A 17,555-nucleotide genomic window follows, 5' to 3' on the forward strand; every position below is an offset into this window, starting at 1 on the left:
TCTTGGTTTTCTGTTTTGGTGGTCCTGGCAAGCTGGAAGCCCACACATCTGTCCTGGCCTCCACAGGCAGCTGTGTGGCTGGTGGACTTCTATTTTTGATCCTCCCCAGAATTGGAAGATTTGCAGGAAGAGAGGGGGCGGGGAAAGCAATGATGGCACCTCCTCAAGAATTCATGTGGTCTGTCCCCAGGTCCTTTTGTCCTACTCAGTACAGGTCATGGGCAGGTAAGGTCAGTAAGTTCTTGGGAGGCAAAGGTCTAAGCTAGACATCTTTTGCTTTCCCTTTGTGCAGGCCCTCTTCTCTCCATGAGCAATTATGTGCCTCCACAAGCTATTTTTTCACCAGCCCCTTCAGGGTGTCCTTGGTTTTCTAACTGGATCTCTCTCCCTCTAACTTCAAGGAATGACTCAGCTGTTTTTCTATGCTACCTGAAGGGTCTGGAAATTTATAACAAGCACTCTGTGTATTACAGGGTTACTAAAAGTAGGAGTGGAAGGTTGCAATAGAACCGTCAGGTCCAGGCCTTAGAAAGGACAAACAGTGGGACACAGACTCATGTCTGGCCCTTCTTTAATTCACTCTCTGCTTTCTCCAATTCCTCAGCAATTAGAGGCCAAAATCCTCACTCTTTCTCCTCACATTTACTCCTCTCTATGACTGTTTACTTGAGTGGCAGCCTTCTAATTTAAACTAGAGAATCAGTACCTTTCATCTTTGCTGTGGACAATTTCTAACAGCCCTTCTCAATCTTGGGAGAACATCGGTATTACCTAAGGAGCCTTCAAATTATAAATTAAATTAGGTTATCTGGAGTGTGAGCCCAGGCACAGAATTGATGCAAAGCCCCTCATTTGGTCCTCATATTCAGGATGCTGAAAGGCAGTGCTGCCTGAGTGCCAATGGGGCAGGAGGATGAGAACAAACACATTGGCGGATGCCACAAAGTGCAGACAGCTCGCACAGCCAGGCTAAGAAACATACACTAGGCTGTGCAGTTGGTGATTTTCAGAGTGGGGCCCTAATGGCACCCCAAAGCTTTGAATCTCCATCTATGTATTACTTAGGGTTGGGTCAGAGCAGCATTTTTTTTTTTTAACCTGTCCTTTTCAATCTTTTATCGCATTTCTATGCCCAGCCCACATCCCATGGGCACCTTCATTGTCAGTTGTACATTATCAACTGGCCCAGAGCTGCTTCAGGGTGGGTCATCTTTACTTTGGACATTGTTGCTGTCCATGGCACCACAGTCCCTTCAGGATCACTCTCCCAGGGTGACCCAGAATTCACTGATTCATTCCTGCCCCTGTGTGTTGTGACCCATGTGTGGCAGCTAAGATGACAAGGAGCACACTTGCTGAAGGTTTCAAAAGGCTGAGGGACTCCGTGATTATAAGTGGGAAGGGAAAGGAAGGGTTCCAACTGTAAGCCTCTTAGGCGTTGGCTTGAATCATAGTCTCTCAGCTAAGCTACAGTCTGTGGTGTTCTGGTTTGAATGTAAAAATGGTCTCTCAAGTTCATGGTTTTGAACTCTTAGTCTTCAGCTGGTAAGGCTGCTTTGCCAGACCGTGGAAACTTTGAGATGAGGGGCTGGTAAAGGAGGAAGGGAGTGAGGAAGGAAGGCCTTGTGGGTTATAACTAAGCCTCATTTGATGGTCCTCCCTCCCTCCCTCCCTCCCTTCCCCTCTTTTCCTCTTTCCCTCCCTCTTCCCACTCCCTTTACCCCCTTCCCGTTATGCTGAAATACAAGCAAGCAGCTTCATATTTCTGATACAGCATACACACATCCTCTGGCATACTGTCTCAGCCATCATGGACTGTGTCCCCTCATACCTTGAGACAAAGTGAAGTTCTTTCCCTTTAAGTTTCTTTTCATCTGGTGTCTGACGACAGTGGCAATAAAAACAAACAAACAAAAACCCAAAATACAGGCAGGAGTCACACAACTTACATGGACAATTTGTCATCCTTCAAGACTCAGCTGAGGTTGAACAAATTTTCTCTCTAGGGTCGGATTTGAGGGGCCTTTAGCAGTGAACACAGGCATTCTGAGCTTGCTTCGCACAGCACCTCACACTGCTTCCTGAAGGATCTGTTTATCCTTCCATTTCCATAGACCATGACCCCCCCCCCAAAGGGATGGGAAGAATTGTGTCCTTCATTTGTAGCCTTGGAATCTAACCAAAATTTTGGCACAAAGAATGAATGTCCAAGTCCTATGATGATAAAAACAATGACTAAGATATTCTAGGGGGAAGTAGCTTAAAGTTTTAGCAATCAGAAATGAGTCGGAGTTCAGATGACAGTAGATAGCTTAAGCTGAAAAGTCAGGAACTATTTTTAGCTCATTTTAACAGCTGGGAGTCAACTATAGCCCAATGTTTAATTTCTAGGATTAAGAAGACCAGTAAACTGAATAGACTCTAAAGGTGATCTAATTATCCAGTTGCCTGGTCACTTTCACTAAAAGTCATAAGGTAAATGTCATAAAAATGATTACATATCTGTGAGATCTTCAACACAAAACAAAGACACAAACGTGTTTGTGTACGTACCACAAAGCCACCAGTATGCTTTCTTTCAAGGAAAAGTACATGATTCCCTTCATATTTTAGCCAGTATGTTTGAGAGTAATGTGGGTATGGAGAAAATATGACTTATTGATTGATTACTTCCCATCCTTCCTGAGCTATAAACCTGCTTGAAGCCCTTCGATAGAACCACTTTCAATTACACTAGACTCCTTCATTATAGAGGAAGAGAGTTAACACCCCCTCATGCAAAAATGCAAACTATGTAAGACCAAGAATAAGAAAATGCTAGATTGTAGTTCATGACAGTCTGTGAGATTGAGAGAAAAGCTAGGGTGTGCAGTAGGTGGAGACTGATGGGGCTGAGGCGTAAGCTGACGCCCTCACCCCGTTGGCTTTCCAGTTACATCGTCAACAAGCCTTGACACAGGACTGAGGTTAGCGTTCTTTGAAAAGGACTCCCCTACCAACCCAGTCAGCAGCACAGTCTATAGGCTCCGGATAACAACACATGTGCCCAGTCAGTGTGTCTTAGCTTCCTTGTCCCTATGCTCTTCTTCACTCAGACTTGCTTGTAACACCAAACCTGGCACTCGTTTTGCCTTTTGTAGTCACAAATAAGTTTTGAACTCCTGTAGTCCCCCCGGCTAGTCTCCCCCAGCCAGGCCTGCATAGTGCTTAGCTTAACCTTGTTTCTGCTCTCATTTTGGTGTTTTTGTTTCTTACTTTTGTTTGAGCCTGGATCCGCGCACAACACTAACATGCTGTCTAGGGTCCCTAAGTGCAATAAGGTGTGATGAACTTGACAGAGAAAGTATACACATTATATAAGGTCCGACTTATAGCGAGTGCCTTGTGCTCAGTGTTAAATAACATTAAGCAAGCAAGTTTTTTTTTTAAAGCAAAGGTTCTTTAAAGAGGCATATAAAACAAAGTTATGTGATGGTCAGTTGACAAAAATATGGGACTGGGACGCCCAGGAACCTAACAGTTGGTTTTCAGGGCATTTGTGGTGCTGGAGGGGGAACCCTCCCACTCGGTGCTCAAAACGGCCGGCAGGTGGCGCCCGACCTGGAGTTGTTGGCAGCGCTCTGAGGACCAGGTGGACTGGAAGGGGCGGAGGTAATCAGCAGCGGCCAGTGGTGGCTGCCCGCAGTACCCCGCCCCCTCCACGCAAAGCTCGCGACACGCGCGCTTGGAGAGGAGGACACGAGCGGCGGGGCTAGCTGTCTTCTGATCTCGGGCACCGCTCCCATCTGTTCTATCAGGACTCCGCGTGTTCCCCGCCGCGCTCAGCTCCCCGTCGGCCACCATGGAGGCACAGGCACAAGGTGGGTGTTCGCCCGTCACCCCCCGAGGTCTGGTCCTGGGACGCGCAGAGAGATGCTCTCCCTTCAGCGTCTAACTTTACTCCTGGACGGACAGGGACAGCCTACGCGTACGGAACCCCGCGCCTACGCGCGCCTTCGGGATCACGCTTGCACCCCTAGCCTAACTCAGATTTTGCGGTGAGGCTGGGGACCAGAGAAGGGGTCGGGACCCGAAAACCGAGTAGATTGCCAGCAGGGATTGTGTCTGGGTCTGTACTACCCCTTCCCGCGGTCAGTTGCCCCCATTTCTTTATCCTGAAAGGTGCCCAAAGAACCTGTTGTGCAGGCTCCCGGTCGCTGCGCTTGTCTCCCCGAAGGAGCGGGATTCTCGGGACTCCCGCCGGCTGTGGGCTCGCGTCCTTCGGTTCACAACTGCGGGCGGGGGTGACGTGGACACGCCGAGAGGTGGTGGCTTTGTGGAGACCCAGTGTCGCTGCTAATGCAAGGACTGATTGGCCTTTGCAAGAGCGCTTCACAAGCCCCCCTGACCTCTAGATTGATAACCGCGTCCTGGTTTTCCGGCAGTCAAGGATGAGTCCCTCCCTCTCCAGCTGTACCAGTTGCCAGGCTTAATTAAAGGCTGGTCTCTTCCTCTGTGTGCGCAGGGTGTCCGCTGGAGGGGTCCAGAGAACGCTAGGCTCGTTCAAGAATAAGAGTAAAGGGATCTTAGAAATATCAGGCGGTCAGACGTGGATTGAGGGAACAGGGAGGAAGAAAGCACTCAGGAATCCACTTTGGAAGCAATACTCAGAAGGAATGAGTTGCATTAACGCCATCAGGACCAATTTTCTTCACACTGAGGAATTCTGTGGTGCCCTTTAAAATACATTAAAGCCTTAAAAGAAAATAAAAGAATGAAGTAAAGAGGTTCACGACCTCATGGGTTTGTGTTCTAGGGGTAACAGGGTCTCGAACGAGGGCATTCTGGGCACTGTGTAGATCTGGAGTCACTCAGCTGGTTTGGTGCCAGGATCGCAATAGCCTGAACAGCATGAAGCATAGTCTGCTTTGGTCCCATCAGCCAAGGTACTGCCAGAAAGCTATAGCGTCCAGTTACCCCCTCCCCCCATTATCTTAATAGGAAAGATTCCTTCAGACTTTTGGTAAACAGAGAGTCTTGGTTGTTAGTCAGATTCAAAAGCAGAGGCCCCGTGGATGCCCTTTTGTCGGAACTGAAGCCTATACTGACAATACTGGCAGTTCCCAACCCCATGTTCAGATCAGAATGCATTAATCTCTAAGTATCGATGCTGAATTGGCTCCCGGGGCCCTACTAAAGACAGCCAAAATCTGTGCTGGAAGAGATAGCTCAGGGCTATCTTGGAGTATACTTGGAGACTAGCCAAACAACTCTATAATTCAGTGAGGTAGGAAATGAATTATAACATATATATAATCTTGCAGAGGACCTTTGCTTGTCTGCAAAACAGCTCTAAGGGAATCAGATGCCCTCTTCTGGTCTCTTTGGGTAAAACACACACACACACACACACACAGAGCGAGACAGACAGACAGACACAGACAGACACACACACACACACACACAGAGAGAGAGAGAGAGAGAGAGAGAGAGAGAGAGAGAGAGACAGACAGACAGACAGACAGACAGGAAGACACAGACAGACACACACACACACACACACACACACACACACACAGAGCGAGACAGACAGACAGACACAGACAGACACACACACACACACACACACAGAGAGAGAGAGAGAGAGAGAGAGAGAGAGAGACAGACAGACAGACAGACAGACAGACAGGAAGACACAGACAGACACACACACACACACACACACGAAAAAATATATCAAAACTCAAAGAAGCTCAAGTCCATTGTGTATCTGCCTAGCCCCTGTTATGCATCTCCTGTATACTTTCAACAGTCTCCAGATCATTTGTTAAACCGATTCAACCAAACGTCACAAAAAATTGTTATTATACTGTACTTATTTAGAAAATAATGACAACTGAGAAAAGTCTGTACACATTCAGATAGTTTTTTTCCCCAAGTATTATTTAATCCGTACTTGATTACTGGGCTAATCTGCTGTCAGTCAGTTCAGCATCCCTGGGGCATGCACATGAGCATACTTGGAGACTAGCCAAACAACTCTATAATTCAGTGAGGTAGGAAATGAATTATAACAATCAAAAAGGCACCTACCCAAATTATGAAGACTCCATGACGCTGTACTCTAAGAACCACAGACGTGACTAGCTTGCCACATCTATGAGCAAATTTCTCGGTGCTTTCCTCTTCCAAACACACTATCAGGAAGAGCACAGCCAGACTTGGTTTCTATTCAGGAAACTTACAGCAGAGGATGTGATGGATATTAACCTGGCACTTACGCCACAAATTAGCATGTAAAAATCATCACATATTAGTGGCAGGAAAGTGGGCCATACAACGAGAGCAGACTTCCAGCCTAGTTGTCAATAGTCAAAATAGCTTAGGCTGTTTGCTTTGTCCCTGTCTCTAGTCTCAATACTTTTTAGGCGTTGACTCAGATTATGAGTGTAGAGCTGCCGTTCCCATTTTGCAGAGGAAATGAGGCAGCATCTAGATACCTTGTTTTGAGATAAACAGGCAATGAGTGGCAGAGTTGGTGTTTTTAGTGCCTATCCCAACTCAAACCCTTGACTTTTAAAGGAAAGAGAAAACTCAGGATATAACTGCCTCTTCAGCTGCTCTAAAACCCCCCTCCCCACTCTACCCCTGCCCTCATGGCTGGATGGAAGTGCATTGAACACAAAAGGAGTATTTGCTCTTAGTTTTCTAAAATAACCCTGGGAAGGCGTAAGCTTCTCCCTGTGGTTTACCTCAGAGTTTTCTGAAGTGGAGATAGCTTATCTTTCTTCCCTTTTTTTCCCCCCCTCTTTTTGCCTGTAAGTCTAAAGGAAAGCAAATGTGTATGAGATTAGGCTGGTCTCCAGTGAGTAGAGGCCCCTTGTTGCACACAGGTGCTACAGATACGGGTTATCCATGTGGCTCAGAAATACAGAAGTAGGTCTATGAAAATCTCCTGGGAGTGAAAGTCTTCAAATACATTCTTTGGGTTTCTGGAAAGGTCAAATTACTTCCAGAAAAGCAAGAAGGCATGCTAAGGAGTTGGCAGGATGGTGACAGGGGGACTATGTGTGAGTGAGTTTGTGAGAATGGGCTGGCGAGTAGAGGAGTGTGGGAAACCCACAGGAGCACAGCACTGCTGGCGGGACACGGTTGCCTTCACACAGTCGATGCTCAGTCTCTGACTTAGTGTGTTTCTGGTGAAGACGGTGTTCCAACTTTACAATGGTGTGAAACCGATGGGCACCCAGCACTGTATGAAAAGTTTCATTTTGATCTTGGACTTATGGTTCAGTACAGTATTTATTATTGTTTTGATATGAATTATCTCCCTGCAGTCTCAGGTGTCAAGTCCTTGATTTCTCTATGGCGTTTGCCATCACTGAAAGGTGGTTCAGTCCTGAGGACTGGAGTCTGATCAATGTGTTAACCTCTTGATGGTTTCGTAGTCTGCTGACAGTACTGGGAGTTGGTAGGAAGTGGGACCCTGATAAGGAAGTGGGTCACGGGGAGACTTTTCCATTGAATGGAATCCTGCTATGCTTCCTGCTCGCAATGAAGGAAGCAACTGTGTCCCACAGGTGTCCTAACTGCAGCCACATTCTACCCCATCACAGCTCAGTAGCAATAGAGCAGGCTGGCCGAGGACCAAAGTTGCTGAAACCATGAACCTGAGTGATATTTTCTTGTCGAATGTTGTTTCCTCAAGTATTTTGTCACAGCAAGGAGTGCTGACTGGCCCACAGTATTCTGATCCTAGATTATGGCAGCCAGCTACAGTTTCTGGTCTACCACCAATGACATGGGGAACAACTGGCACACTACAGTGAGCTGTGGTGCTAAGCTATGATGGTTAATAATTTAAATGGCCTCAAATTCTTCTCATTATATGGCATTTTCAATTTGTGTGTTTTTGGGGCATAACTTCAGAGTTAAATTGAGAAACACCTAGAATAAGAAAATTTGGCTAGCGATGGAGCATGCTCCTGAACCGTGCAGCAGCCATTAAAAAAAAGAAAGGTCCTGATCCCTTTCAACTGTCTTAATGTTTTATTTCCCTAAATTGAAATAACTATATTTTTATTGTCTTTCCCAGGGTTTTTTTCCCCTAAAAGGAAAACCTTGTTTTTGTTTAACCCATGCATATTAAGTTACCAGCTGCCTTAGTTTCTTTAGGATTACAAATTGCTAAAAACGTTGCAGCTGAAAATAGCCCACTTGTAGACAGCCGAGGGACAAAGTGAGAGAGTTGACAGGGCTAGTCTGGGAAGCCATGCCTTGCCTCTTCAGGTGGCTGCTGGTCTTGCCTGGTTGTGTCAGCAATCTCTGCTTCTGAAGTCACAGTGCCATCCCCATCCTGATGGTGGTGAGCCTCTGCCTGTGATGGCATTAAGGACTCACCTGGCTAAATCTGTCTAAATAGCCTTGGTTCCAGTAGGCATTGGGGGCATTTGTAGTGGTGGGAATCCTAGAATCAAGGAAATATGTCTCCAGCTGGTTCCGGTGAGGTGCTGGTTTCTCTTCTTCACGTGTGGACTGAAGCTGGCAGCTCTAGGGTCCTCAGGAAGCTTCAGTGAATTAGTTTATGCAAGGTGCTTGACGGTGCTCTGTACTTTTAGCCCATGCCAAGACCAGGCTAAGCATGATTTTGTGGAAACGTGTGGTAACACCATAAGGCAGGTATCTCTACTTTTTTAACCCCCTTGCAGACAGGAAAACTGAAGGCCAGAAATGAAGTGAGAAAGACAATCTTCAGTTGCAATTCCACTGAATCTGAAGTACACACTTCCCCAGGTCACTCTACTGTGTCTCAGTGTGACTCGACCGCACTCCAATGGGTGTCATGTGGTGGCTCATGCCTTTAATCCCAGCACTTGGGAGGCAGAGGCAGGAGGATTGATGTGAGTTCAAGGCCAACCTGGTCTACAAAGTTAGTCTAGGACAGCCAAGGCTACACTGAAAAACCAAAAAGGAAAAAAAAAAAAAAAAAAAAGAAGAAGAAGAATTCACCACTATGAGCAATTGTTCATAGAGCTAAAAGATGGTTTATTTCCATCCCAACAGGATTTTTAGAAAGCTGATTAGAACTAATTCACACAGAGGATGACGATGATGATGATGATGATATTTTAGACTTGTTATGCCCAGTTCTACACTGTGTACATTGAAAACGAATCATTGGGTTATTAAAAAGTACATTAGACTTACAATGATGGTAATACTGTTTTCATTTTCTAGGTAAGGATGCAGAATTACAGGATGGTTACCCAACTCTCCTCATCTCAGGAAACTTAGAAATGTTGGAGTATGCCAGTGTGGATGGGGGAATTTTACAGGGCCTACACCTAAATGAGGAATACAGGAAATCAGTGGCTTCTGAGAGAGTAAGAATCCATTTTCTCCAGGGCTGAGCTCCTACTGAGGGTATCCAGTCCTGTGTGGCCAGACCCAAACACATACAAGCAACACTAAATGGACTCAGGAGGAGATATCTATATCTATAACTAATAATTTAAGAAGAGGAGGTAAAAATTTTGAGAGGGTGTGAGAAGCAGAAAAGAAAGTTGAAAGGGGGAGAGGTAGAAATAATTTAGGTACAGCAATCATGTATGAAAGTCTCAAAATATTTTAAAATTTGAATAAAAATGTCAGAGGCTGGATTTGAAATTCATTTGACTCCATCCCTGAGGTTTTAGTTACTGTCTGTAGCATCCCCTCCTGCCTGCATAGCATGCAGTGCACCAATTGCACATAATGTGTTTCCTTTATATTCTATACGCTTGGAGTAGCTTTCAAAGGACGGAAGTTCATTGCATTATTCATTCTGTGGGTAGTGTCTAGGTCATGGAATTTGATTCAGTGTCCCAGAGACCTCTGAGAATATTGGTTTTTCTCTGTGTAGCCTTGGCTGTCCAGGTTGGCCTCAAACACAGAGATCTGCCCATCTCTGCCTCCCTGAGTTTTGGGATTACAGGTATGTGCCACCACGCCTGGCTGAGAATATTGCTTTTAATATGGCTGAGGTTAGAAGCTTATTGGCCTACAGTACAGAAGGAAGATTTCCATTATATCGCTCATCATGTGCTTCACAGAAATAGTACAGAATTTTATTGCTAGCTTTAGGAATAGTCAGTTTAAATAGTTTAAATGTTCCATTTGTTTGCCCATATCTAATAATATCAGTGTGTTTTTTTTTTTACTTTGTTTCCCTCTCTCTGTCTTGCGTGTGTATGAATGAGTGTGTGCATATTTGTGTGTGTGTGTGTGTGTGTGTGTGTGTGTGTATAAATGAGTGTATGCATGTGTGTGAGCATATCACTGTTCACTGTATTTTCTAAGGTAGGAGCACTCTTTAAATCTGGGGCTCGCCACTTAGGCTAGACTGTCTGCCAAGCCTTTGGGATTGATCGCTTCTCTTGTGTCTCTGGGGTTACAACTGGCTGACCTATCTATCACCTGACACTCGGACCTAAATCCAGGTCTTTAGGCATGAATAGCAGGTACTTTCCTTACTGAGCCATCTCCAGATGCTCAGTCTCTGTACTTTTAAAAGAAACTAAAAGTTATGGGGATATTTGGGTTTATTTCTGGAACATGGGATCTGTATGTCTCAGACACTGACTAAAATTAGGACTAACTAAAAAGTAACCCGCTTCAAGATTTTGTTTTGCCTCATGAATATTATAATACATAATTGTTTAGGTGAAAATGTTATGTTCCTTTACTATCACCCACATGCATATTAGCCAAATACTTACTTTAAGAGAGTTGAATGCCTAATGAAAGGATGAAAAACAAAAAAGAAAACACTATTTGCCACTTAGGCTACTAGCAGTGCTTGTGACTGTGGTCTAAAGTGTCTAGTGAAGAAAGAGGCATCTGCCTCTGCCACCCACTTGGCTCGCTCTCGGTGTATGCAGATATTCACCATCACCACTGTTCTGGAATATTCTCCCAGTGGTACTTGGAAGCCTCTTGTTAAACTTACTGAGCTATGATGCAATTAAGAACATGTGAAAAAATGACAGTAATATGTAGATATTTCAAGCATGTCATGCTGCATTCCGTCAAATGTCTACAGAATATGATGCAATTTACTTAAAATATATGCATTCAATTAAGAATTAGGATTGATGTCCTGGGGAAGGCAACAAGTCACATTGATGTATTTGAATAAAACTGAGTCTAAAGGGAGTTTCCCGTCCTCAGGTAAAGATGCATTTTAAAGAGTTTCTCACAGTGTGTTTGGTGGGTAAGTGTTGCACTCTGATATATAAGAAGCAAAATTGCCAGAATAAAACCACAAATCTATAATACTGTTAGTGGTCAACAAATTGCTTCTTTTTTTTGTAAGTGACAAGACTGGTTCTTTACTGTAACCAAAAAATTCTCTAGGCTGAGCATATGTGAGTGTGTTAGACCTATCTCCAAAGCTGCCGGTGGTTATTTATATCCTAGACAAATTACATTTTCTCTGCCTTAAAATGCCTAAAATTGCCATAAAATGTGGGATCCTCTTCAAATCCTGGGAAATTGCAAAATAGGGTTTTCTTTCAGCTATTTCTCTCTCTCTCTCTCTCTCTCTCTCTCTCTCTCTCTCTCTCTCTCTCTCTTCCTCTCTCTCTCTCTCTCTCTCTCTCTCTCTCTCTCTCTCTCTCTCTCTCTCTCTCTCTCTCTCTCTCTCTCCAAGAGAGGCTTATCAGGAGGATCTAGGAAGCAGAATTGATTCATTTGAAAGAGAAGATAATTTTGAGATGACAGGCATGGGAGGCAGCTCTGCAGTTTTAGAGTTTGGATGTTGGACATTTGTGGTTTTTCTTTAATTTCTCCTCTACACATGAATGAAATGAGAGCTAAAAGCAAGCAAGCAAGCAAGCAAACAAACAAACGAGCAAGCAAACCAACAAACAGGGTGTATATTTCTCAACATTCCACTTTCCAAAATAGATTCATTTTGGACATCAAGGAAAGATAATTTCCCTAACTCCACAGGGCAGGCTAGGAGGAAAATAAAGACTCTGTCCCCTGTTTTTTCTCTTGAAGGAGTAGTTAAAGGGTAGTTAAAGGAGGCTCGAGGGTACGGGTGCTACAGGCAAAGTTTGTTTTGAACAGCTGGAAGAGATGCAGAGTTGAAGGGAATGGGAGTCACATCATGGTGTTTTGAATTCACTTGTTTATAGAGTTGCTGATTTCCTTCCTTAAGAGAGCTGAGCAAGAATACTAATTATAAGAAGGACTATGACTTTCTATCTTGCCATCCAAAATCTTAGTTAGATATAAATCGAGCTTTTGATGACCTTTTCTGGTAAGAGGAAACGGTAAAAACCCTCATATCTGGCTTCGCCCCACGTTTTGTAGATGCACCATTAAATCTACTGAATCTAGTGACCAAGGAGTTCATAACACAAAGATAAGGAAACAGCTGCATCATAGAGCTCAGTGCCACTGTTCTGTTGACGCTGGACTATCATAGAGCTGCATCATAGAGCTCAGTGCCACTGTTCTGTTGACACTGGACTATCATAGAGCTGCATCATAGAGCTCAGTGCCACTGTTCTGTTGACGCTGGACTATCATAGAACTGCATCATAGAGCTCAGTGCCACTGTTCTGTTGACGCTGGACTATCATAGAGCTGCATCATAGAGCTCAGTGCCACTGTTCTGTTGACGCTGGACTATCATAGAGCTGCATCATAGAGCTCAGTGCCACTGTTCTGTTGACGCTGGACTATCATAGAGCTGCATCATAGAGCTCAGTGCCACTGTTCTGTTGACACTGGACTATCATAGAGCTGCATCATAGGGCTCAGTGCCACTGTTCTGTTGACGCTGGACTATCATAGAACTGCATCATAGAGCTCAGTGCCACTGTTCTGTTGACGCTGGACTATCATAGAACTGCATCATAGAGCTCAGTGCCACTGTTCTGTTGACGCTGGACTATCATAGAGCTGCATCATAGGGCTCAGTGCCACTGTTCTGTTGACGCTGGACTATCATAGAGCTGCATCATAGAGCTCAGTGCCACTGTTCTGTTGACACTGGACTATCATAGAGCTGCATCATAGGGCTCAGTGCCACTGTTCTGTTGACACTGGACTATCATAGAGCTGCATCATAGAGCTCAGTGCCACTGTTCTGTTGACACTGGACTATCATAGAGCTGCATCATAGGGCTCAGTGCCACTGTTCTGTTGACGCTGGACTATCATAGAACTGCATCATAGGGCTCAGTGCCACTGTTCTGTTGACGCTGGACTATCATAGAGCTGCATCATAGAGCTCAGTGCCACTGTTCTGTTGATGCTGGACTATCATAGAGCTGCATCATAGGGCTCAGTGCCACTGTTCTGTTGATGCTGGACTATCATAGAGCTGCATCATAGAGCTCAGTGCCACTGTTCTGTTGATGCTGGACTATCATAGAGCTGCATCACCCTTCCCCTCCGATAAAGCCCTACAGCGCAGGGTCAAACATCTCTTGTCTTCAGAGGTTGTGTACTGTGTCCAACTTGGCAGAGCTCTGTCCTCAGAGTTTTTCTGTTCTTTTTGTCTAGCCCACAAGGCTGAGGAAATTGAATGTTTCGTAATGCTCTTATGTAATAATTATAAATTTGGTTTCTATTTGATTAGGGAAAATGAATTTGTACCCTTTTCTTTTTTCTCCTCTCTTTTTCTCTCAACACCCAATCCACATGCGACACCTCAGCCCTGTCATATTTGACTACTGTCATCACTTCCTTCCTTTGATTTTCAGTATCTGAGACTCTCCTGTCCCCTCTCCTCTCTCCTTCACAAACCTTCTCTTCTTTGGCATACCCAAGACTCAAGCCTTGGCTTGTGTTTCCTCTATGCCCACACTCATCTCTTTATAAACTATGCCTTTGGATCCCATCTAAGTGTTAACCACCACAGAGTTTATTTTTTTCATTCAGGACCTTGTCAGTTTCAAATGTTTACTTGCTATGTCTGCATGTCTGACTCAGATATGATGTGTAGATTTCCAGTGTGGAATACTACGCCTGTTTTCAAATAAATAGACTTAGACTGGAGTGGCTATTCCTGTGCCCCTGCTTATCCATCTCTGGGATGGATGGACCAGTGTGTCTCCTGTCCTCCCAGGACATCCTGGCCATTGGTCTCTTTGGTTTTTCTCGGGCTTGTCTTTGGTCCTGAAGTCTCAACAGAGGTCATCAGATTGATGCTCTCACTCTTCACTCTCATTGCTTTCTCTTTAGAACCATTCGAGTTCTTCTCTCTCTACTCCTCAGATTTCCTCCTCAACTGTTTTCCCTCCTCCTTTGCTCCTTTTCTATACTCTCAGCATGACCCTAAGACCTGGCAGCTAGAGCCCTGTTGTTGGGAGGCAATTCTTCATTGGAATCTCAAGCTTATGCATATTTCATCTTCTGAGAATTTATGGTTCATTTTCATTATCTGTCCCGTTGTGTGGAGCTCTGGGTGACAGAAACCACTTTCCTTAAGGGCAGGGTTATTTGCTTTTGACAGATATGGAACATACTTGCAGCTGCTATATAAATCAAGGCTTTCTAATTTCAGTGTTACTCACCTGTAGCACACACCACTGTGTAAGCAGACAGACCTGGCCTTTGTCAATTGATTACAGCAGCCTTTTCGGGATCAGGGCTCAGGGAACACTAGTGCAATGATGTTATTTTTGACGGCTGTTATTGTTAGGTGTAGTAAACTGTTTTTTGGCTTTAGCCAACCAAGACATTGTTTGTTTTGGTCATCATCCATGAAGTTAGACAGCTCATTTTCAGTATGGAAGTAGGGTCAAATCTAGCCTTTCAGAATTCCTGAACCTTTTTTGTTAGTTCCACATCCACCTACTTCTGGGTAATTCTTTGTTTAAGGTAAGAACTTTATTTGCTGACCTTGAGCCTCTGTTCTCTCTTCTAGATCATGTCCTAAGGTTCCTGAAAATCCAGTTTCCTGGTCAAATAGCTCTGTTGTGTTGCCAGGTTTACATTCGCTCCCTATAGGCAGAACCTGTTGCTGAAAAGCCCGTGCATAGGCTTGAGGGGAGATGAAGAGCTGGCTGATATAGGGATGCTAGAAGAAGTAGATGGAACCTATGCTTTAGGAACTAGTTCTCAAAGTGTGTTCTCTTGACCAATATCATGGGCCTCCCCAAGCAGCTTGTTAGAAATGCAAACTTGAAGGTATGAGCCACTGATGTTTGAATGCACCCAATGTTAGCATACCTGCCCTTAGGTTGCTTAGCAACCTCTGACATCATCACCTACCCACCACTAGGTGTGCAAAGCCAGGGACGCAGGATAAAAGGACAAACCTACCATCTGTTATTTGTTGCTCTCTTACTTTGCCTCACTTATTCCTGTACTTTTTCTAAGGGTACCCTTCCCCTATCGCCACCCCTCCGTCTGTCAGTCTCTCTCTCTCTCTCTCTCTCTCTCTCTCTCTCTCTCTCTCTCTCTCTCTCTCCCCCTACCCCCATGGCCCACTCAATTCCTAACTCCCCTCCATTTCCCTTTTTCCAAATAAGTCTCTCCATATTCATATCTGTTGTGTGCCATCTCATTTTTTAAATCTTAACTTGGTACATGGTCTGGGATAGAGCACCAGCCAGTGCTCGTAGCAGGCTGAATCCTGCTGAGTCCTTGTGTCTTCAGACTTGTGTTTTATTCCCCCACATCCCATTCTGTAGAGCGTAGGCAAGACTATGGCTTCCTTCCAACCAATAAACCGTGACAGGCATGCTGAGGTGTGGTCCCCCCTGTTCATGTTACTTAGTAAAGAGCCCGGCTTCGCAGACTGGAGGCCCTCTCTGTGAGTAGATAAGTGAGCAACTATACTGTAGAAATTCACCTGCCAAAGGAACTATGGGGTAGCTTGTGGAAATGGCAGCAGCCTTTCTAGGAGCTGAGAAAGCAAAAACCTGGGCCCTTCAGTAGCTTTGGGAAAGTGAGTCTCCTTACAGCCTGTATGAGCCTTGGGTATAGTCTCCCACAGTTGAGCTGCTAAGTGACCATGCAAACCCTGACACTAGGTTGTTGCCTGATGAGACTCTGAACAGAGGGCTCAACTAAGCTGTACCCCAATTTCTGACCTACAGAAACTGAAAAGAAAATGAATATATGTTGCTGTGAGCAGAAACTGCAATGTGGTACCAAAAGCCCATGTGGAAAGAGGGGACAGGCTGTGGAATTCCCTTGGGAGCCACCCTTGTGGTCTGTAAATGTAATTGACAGCTGGGTCCTGGCACTTCTCGGCACTACACCTTGTTTCTGCCCTATGCATACACACACTTCGTATTTCCCTCCCCTGCTCTTTGCAGTTGTACTCCACTTAATATGCTCTATATGTTTAATTTACTCTGTTTATTTTTCTCTTCCCACACCTCTCACAGGGAAGTTCTGAAAGGCTGAGATACTTTAATTTGGTGGCTACTGTCTAATCTCTAGCTCCAGAACATAGAGCCTGACGATCTCATTGGGGTTCAGGGAGTGCTTGTAGACTAAATGAAGCCATGATTGTCACTTGAAAATCTCTTGGTTTCTCAAAGCTCCACTAAAATCATCTGCCTCTTACTACTGTCTTTGTTCAGTATCAGCTAATTGCATGAATGGTAAAAATAAATGTGGGGGGGGATGATTTAAACGAAGCACCTAAGGAAATGGAAAACTTGGAACCCATTCTCTAGCCTCTTCCCACTTAAAGAAAAAAAAAAAGACTTCCGGTTTTCTGTTCTTCTGAGATTAGGGTTCATCTGCCAAAAATCTTCCTGCATGCAACACTTCAATTCTTTGGGCTGGTCTCCTCATGGTGCACAACAGCCTGGCTGCCCTAGGTGTCTGTGCCAGCGTGAGGGCACAATCACAGAAGGACTCCAAGAAGAACAAAGTGTCTAGTTCCCCTATTAATCTGTCCTCTGTTTTCCTTTCTCTTTTCTTGTAAAGACAAGACCGTGCTCAGACATTTTTAGGATGGCAGGAACCCCTACCAAGAGGAGAGAGCGCAAATAGACTGCTGGCCCTTAACCAGATACCTGTTAAAGGTCTGCTGTACATGTTGTGCTGCCCACAGCCTTGTACTCTTTCCACAGCCTTGTTTTGGAATACCGGATTAGGCCGACATGTTTACAGACTATAGTGATGGGTCCCTTGTGATTAGGCCAAGCAAAAAGTAGTCAGATTTGATTTATTTATTTATGTATTTATTTATTTATTGGTTTTTTTGAGACAGGGTTTCTCTGTGTAGCTTTGGCTGTCCTGGACTCATTTTGTACACGAGGCTGGCCTCAAACTCACAGGTGCTGGGTGCTGGGATTAAAGGCGTGTACCAAAGTAGTCAGATTTGAAATGGCTACAAGTGACAAAGACAAGTGAGAACTGTTACCAGGGGAAACCCTCATACTACAAAAAGTTATTGTGAGGCCCCAGAATCAACTCAGATGTGAGGTGACCTTCCAGAGCAGAATCATAGTCCTTCTAACAATTCTGTCCCTCTGTACCGTTCTCCTCTGTCTCTCCTCTCAGTCTTTGTGTCTGTCTCTGTCTCTTGTCCTAACAAAACAAAACACCAAACAAGC

At 44.7% G+C, this 17,555-nt stretch overlaps 1 protein-coding gene across 7 annotated transcripts in view; it reads left to right on the plus strand.

Moving 5' to 3' along the window:
• Positions 1 to 3,559: 3,559 nt before the first annotated feature.
• The window catches only part of Tpd52l1 (TPD52 like 1), a 97,312-nt gene continuing 83,316 nt past the window's right edge, over positions 3,560 to 17,555 (plus strand). For 2 of the 7 annotated variants that reach the window (XM_051164374.1, XM_051164375.1), the window contains exon 1: positions 3,560 to 3,860. In XM_051164374.1, the coding sequence (XP_051020331.1) occupies positions 3,842 to 3,860 (19 nt within the window). In that variant the 5' untranslated portion in view covers positions 3,560 to 3,841. The remainder of the gene's footprint in view (positions 3,861 to 17,555) is intronic. The other 5 variants (XM_051164377.1, XM_051164373.1, XM_051164379.1 and 2 more) reach the window with 5 other exon arrangements.

This window comes from Acomys russatus, chromosome 21 (assembly GCF_903995435.1).
Source record: "Acomys russatus chromosome 21, mAcoRus1.1, whole genome shotgun sequence".
Classification (NCBI taxonomy): Eukaryota; Metazoa; Chordata; class Mammalia; order Rodentia; family Muridae; genus Acomys; species Acomys russatus.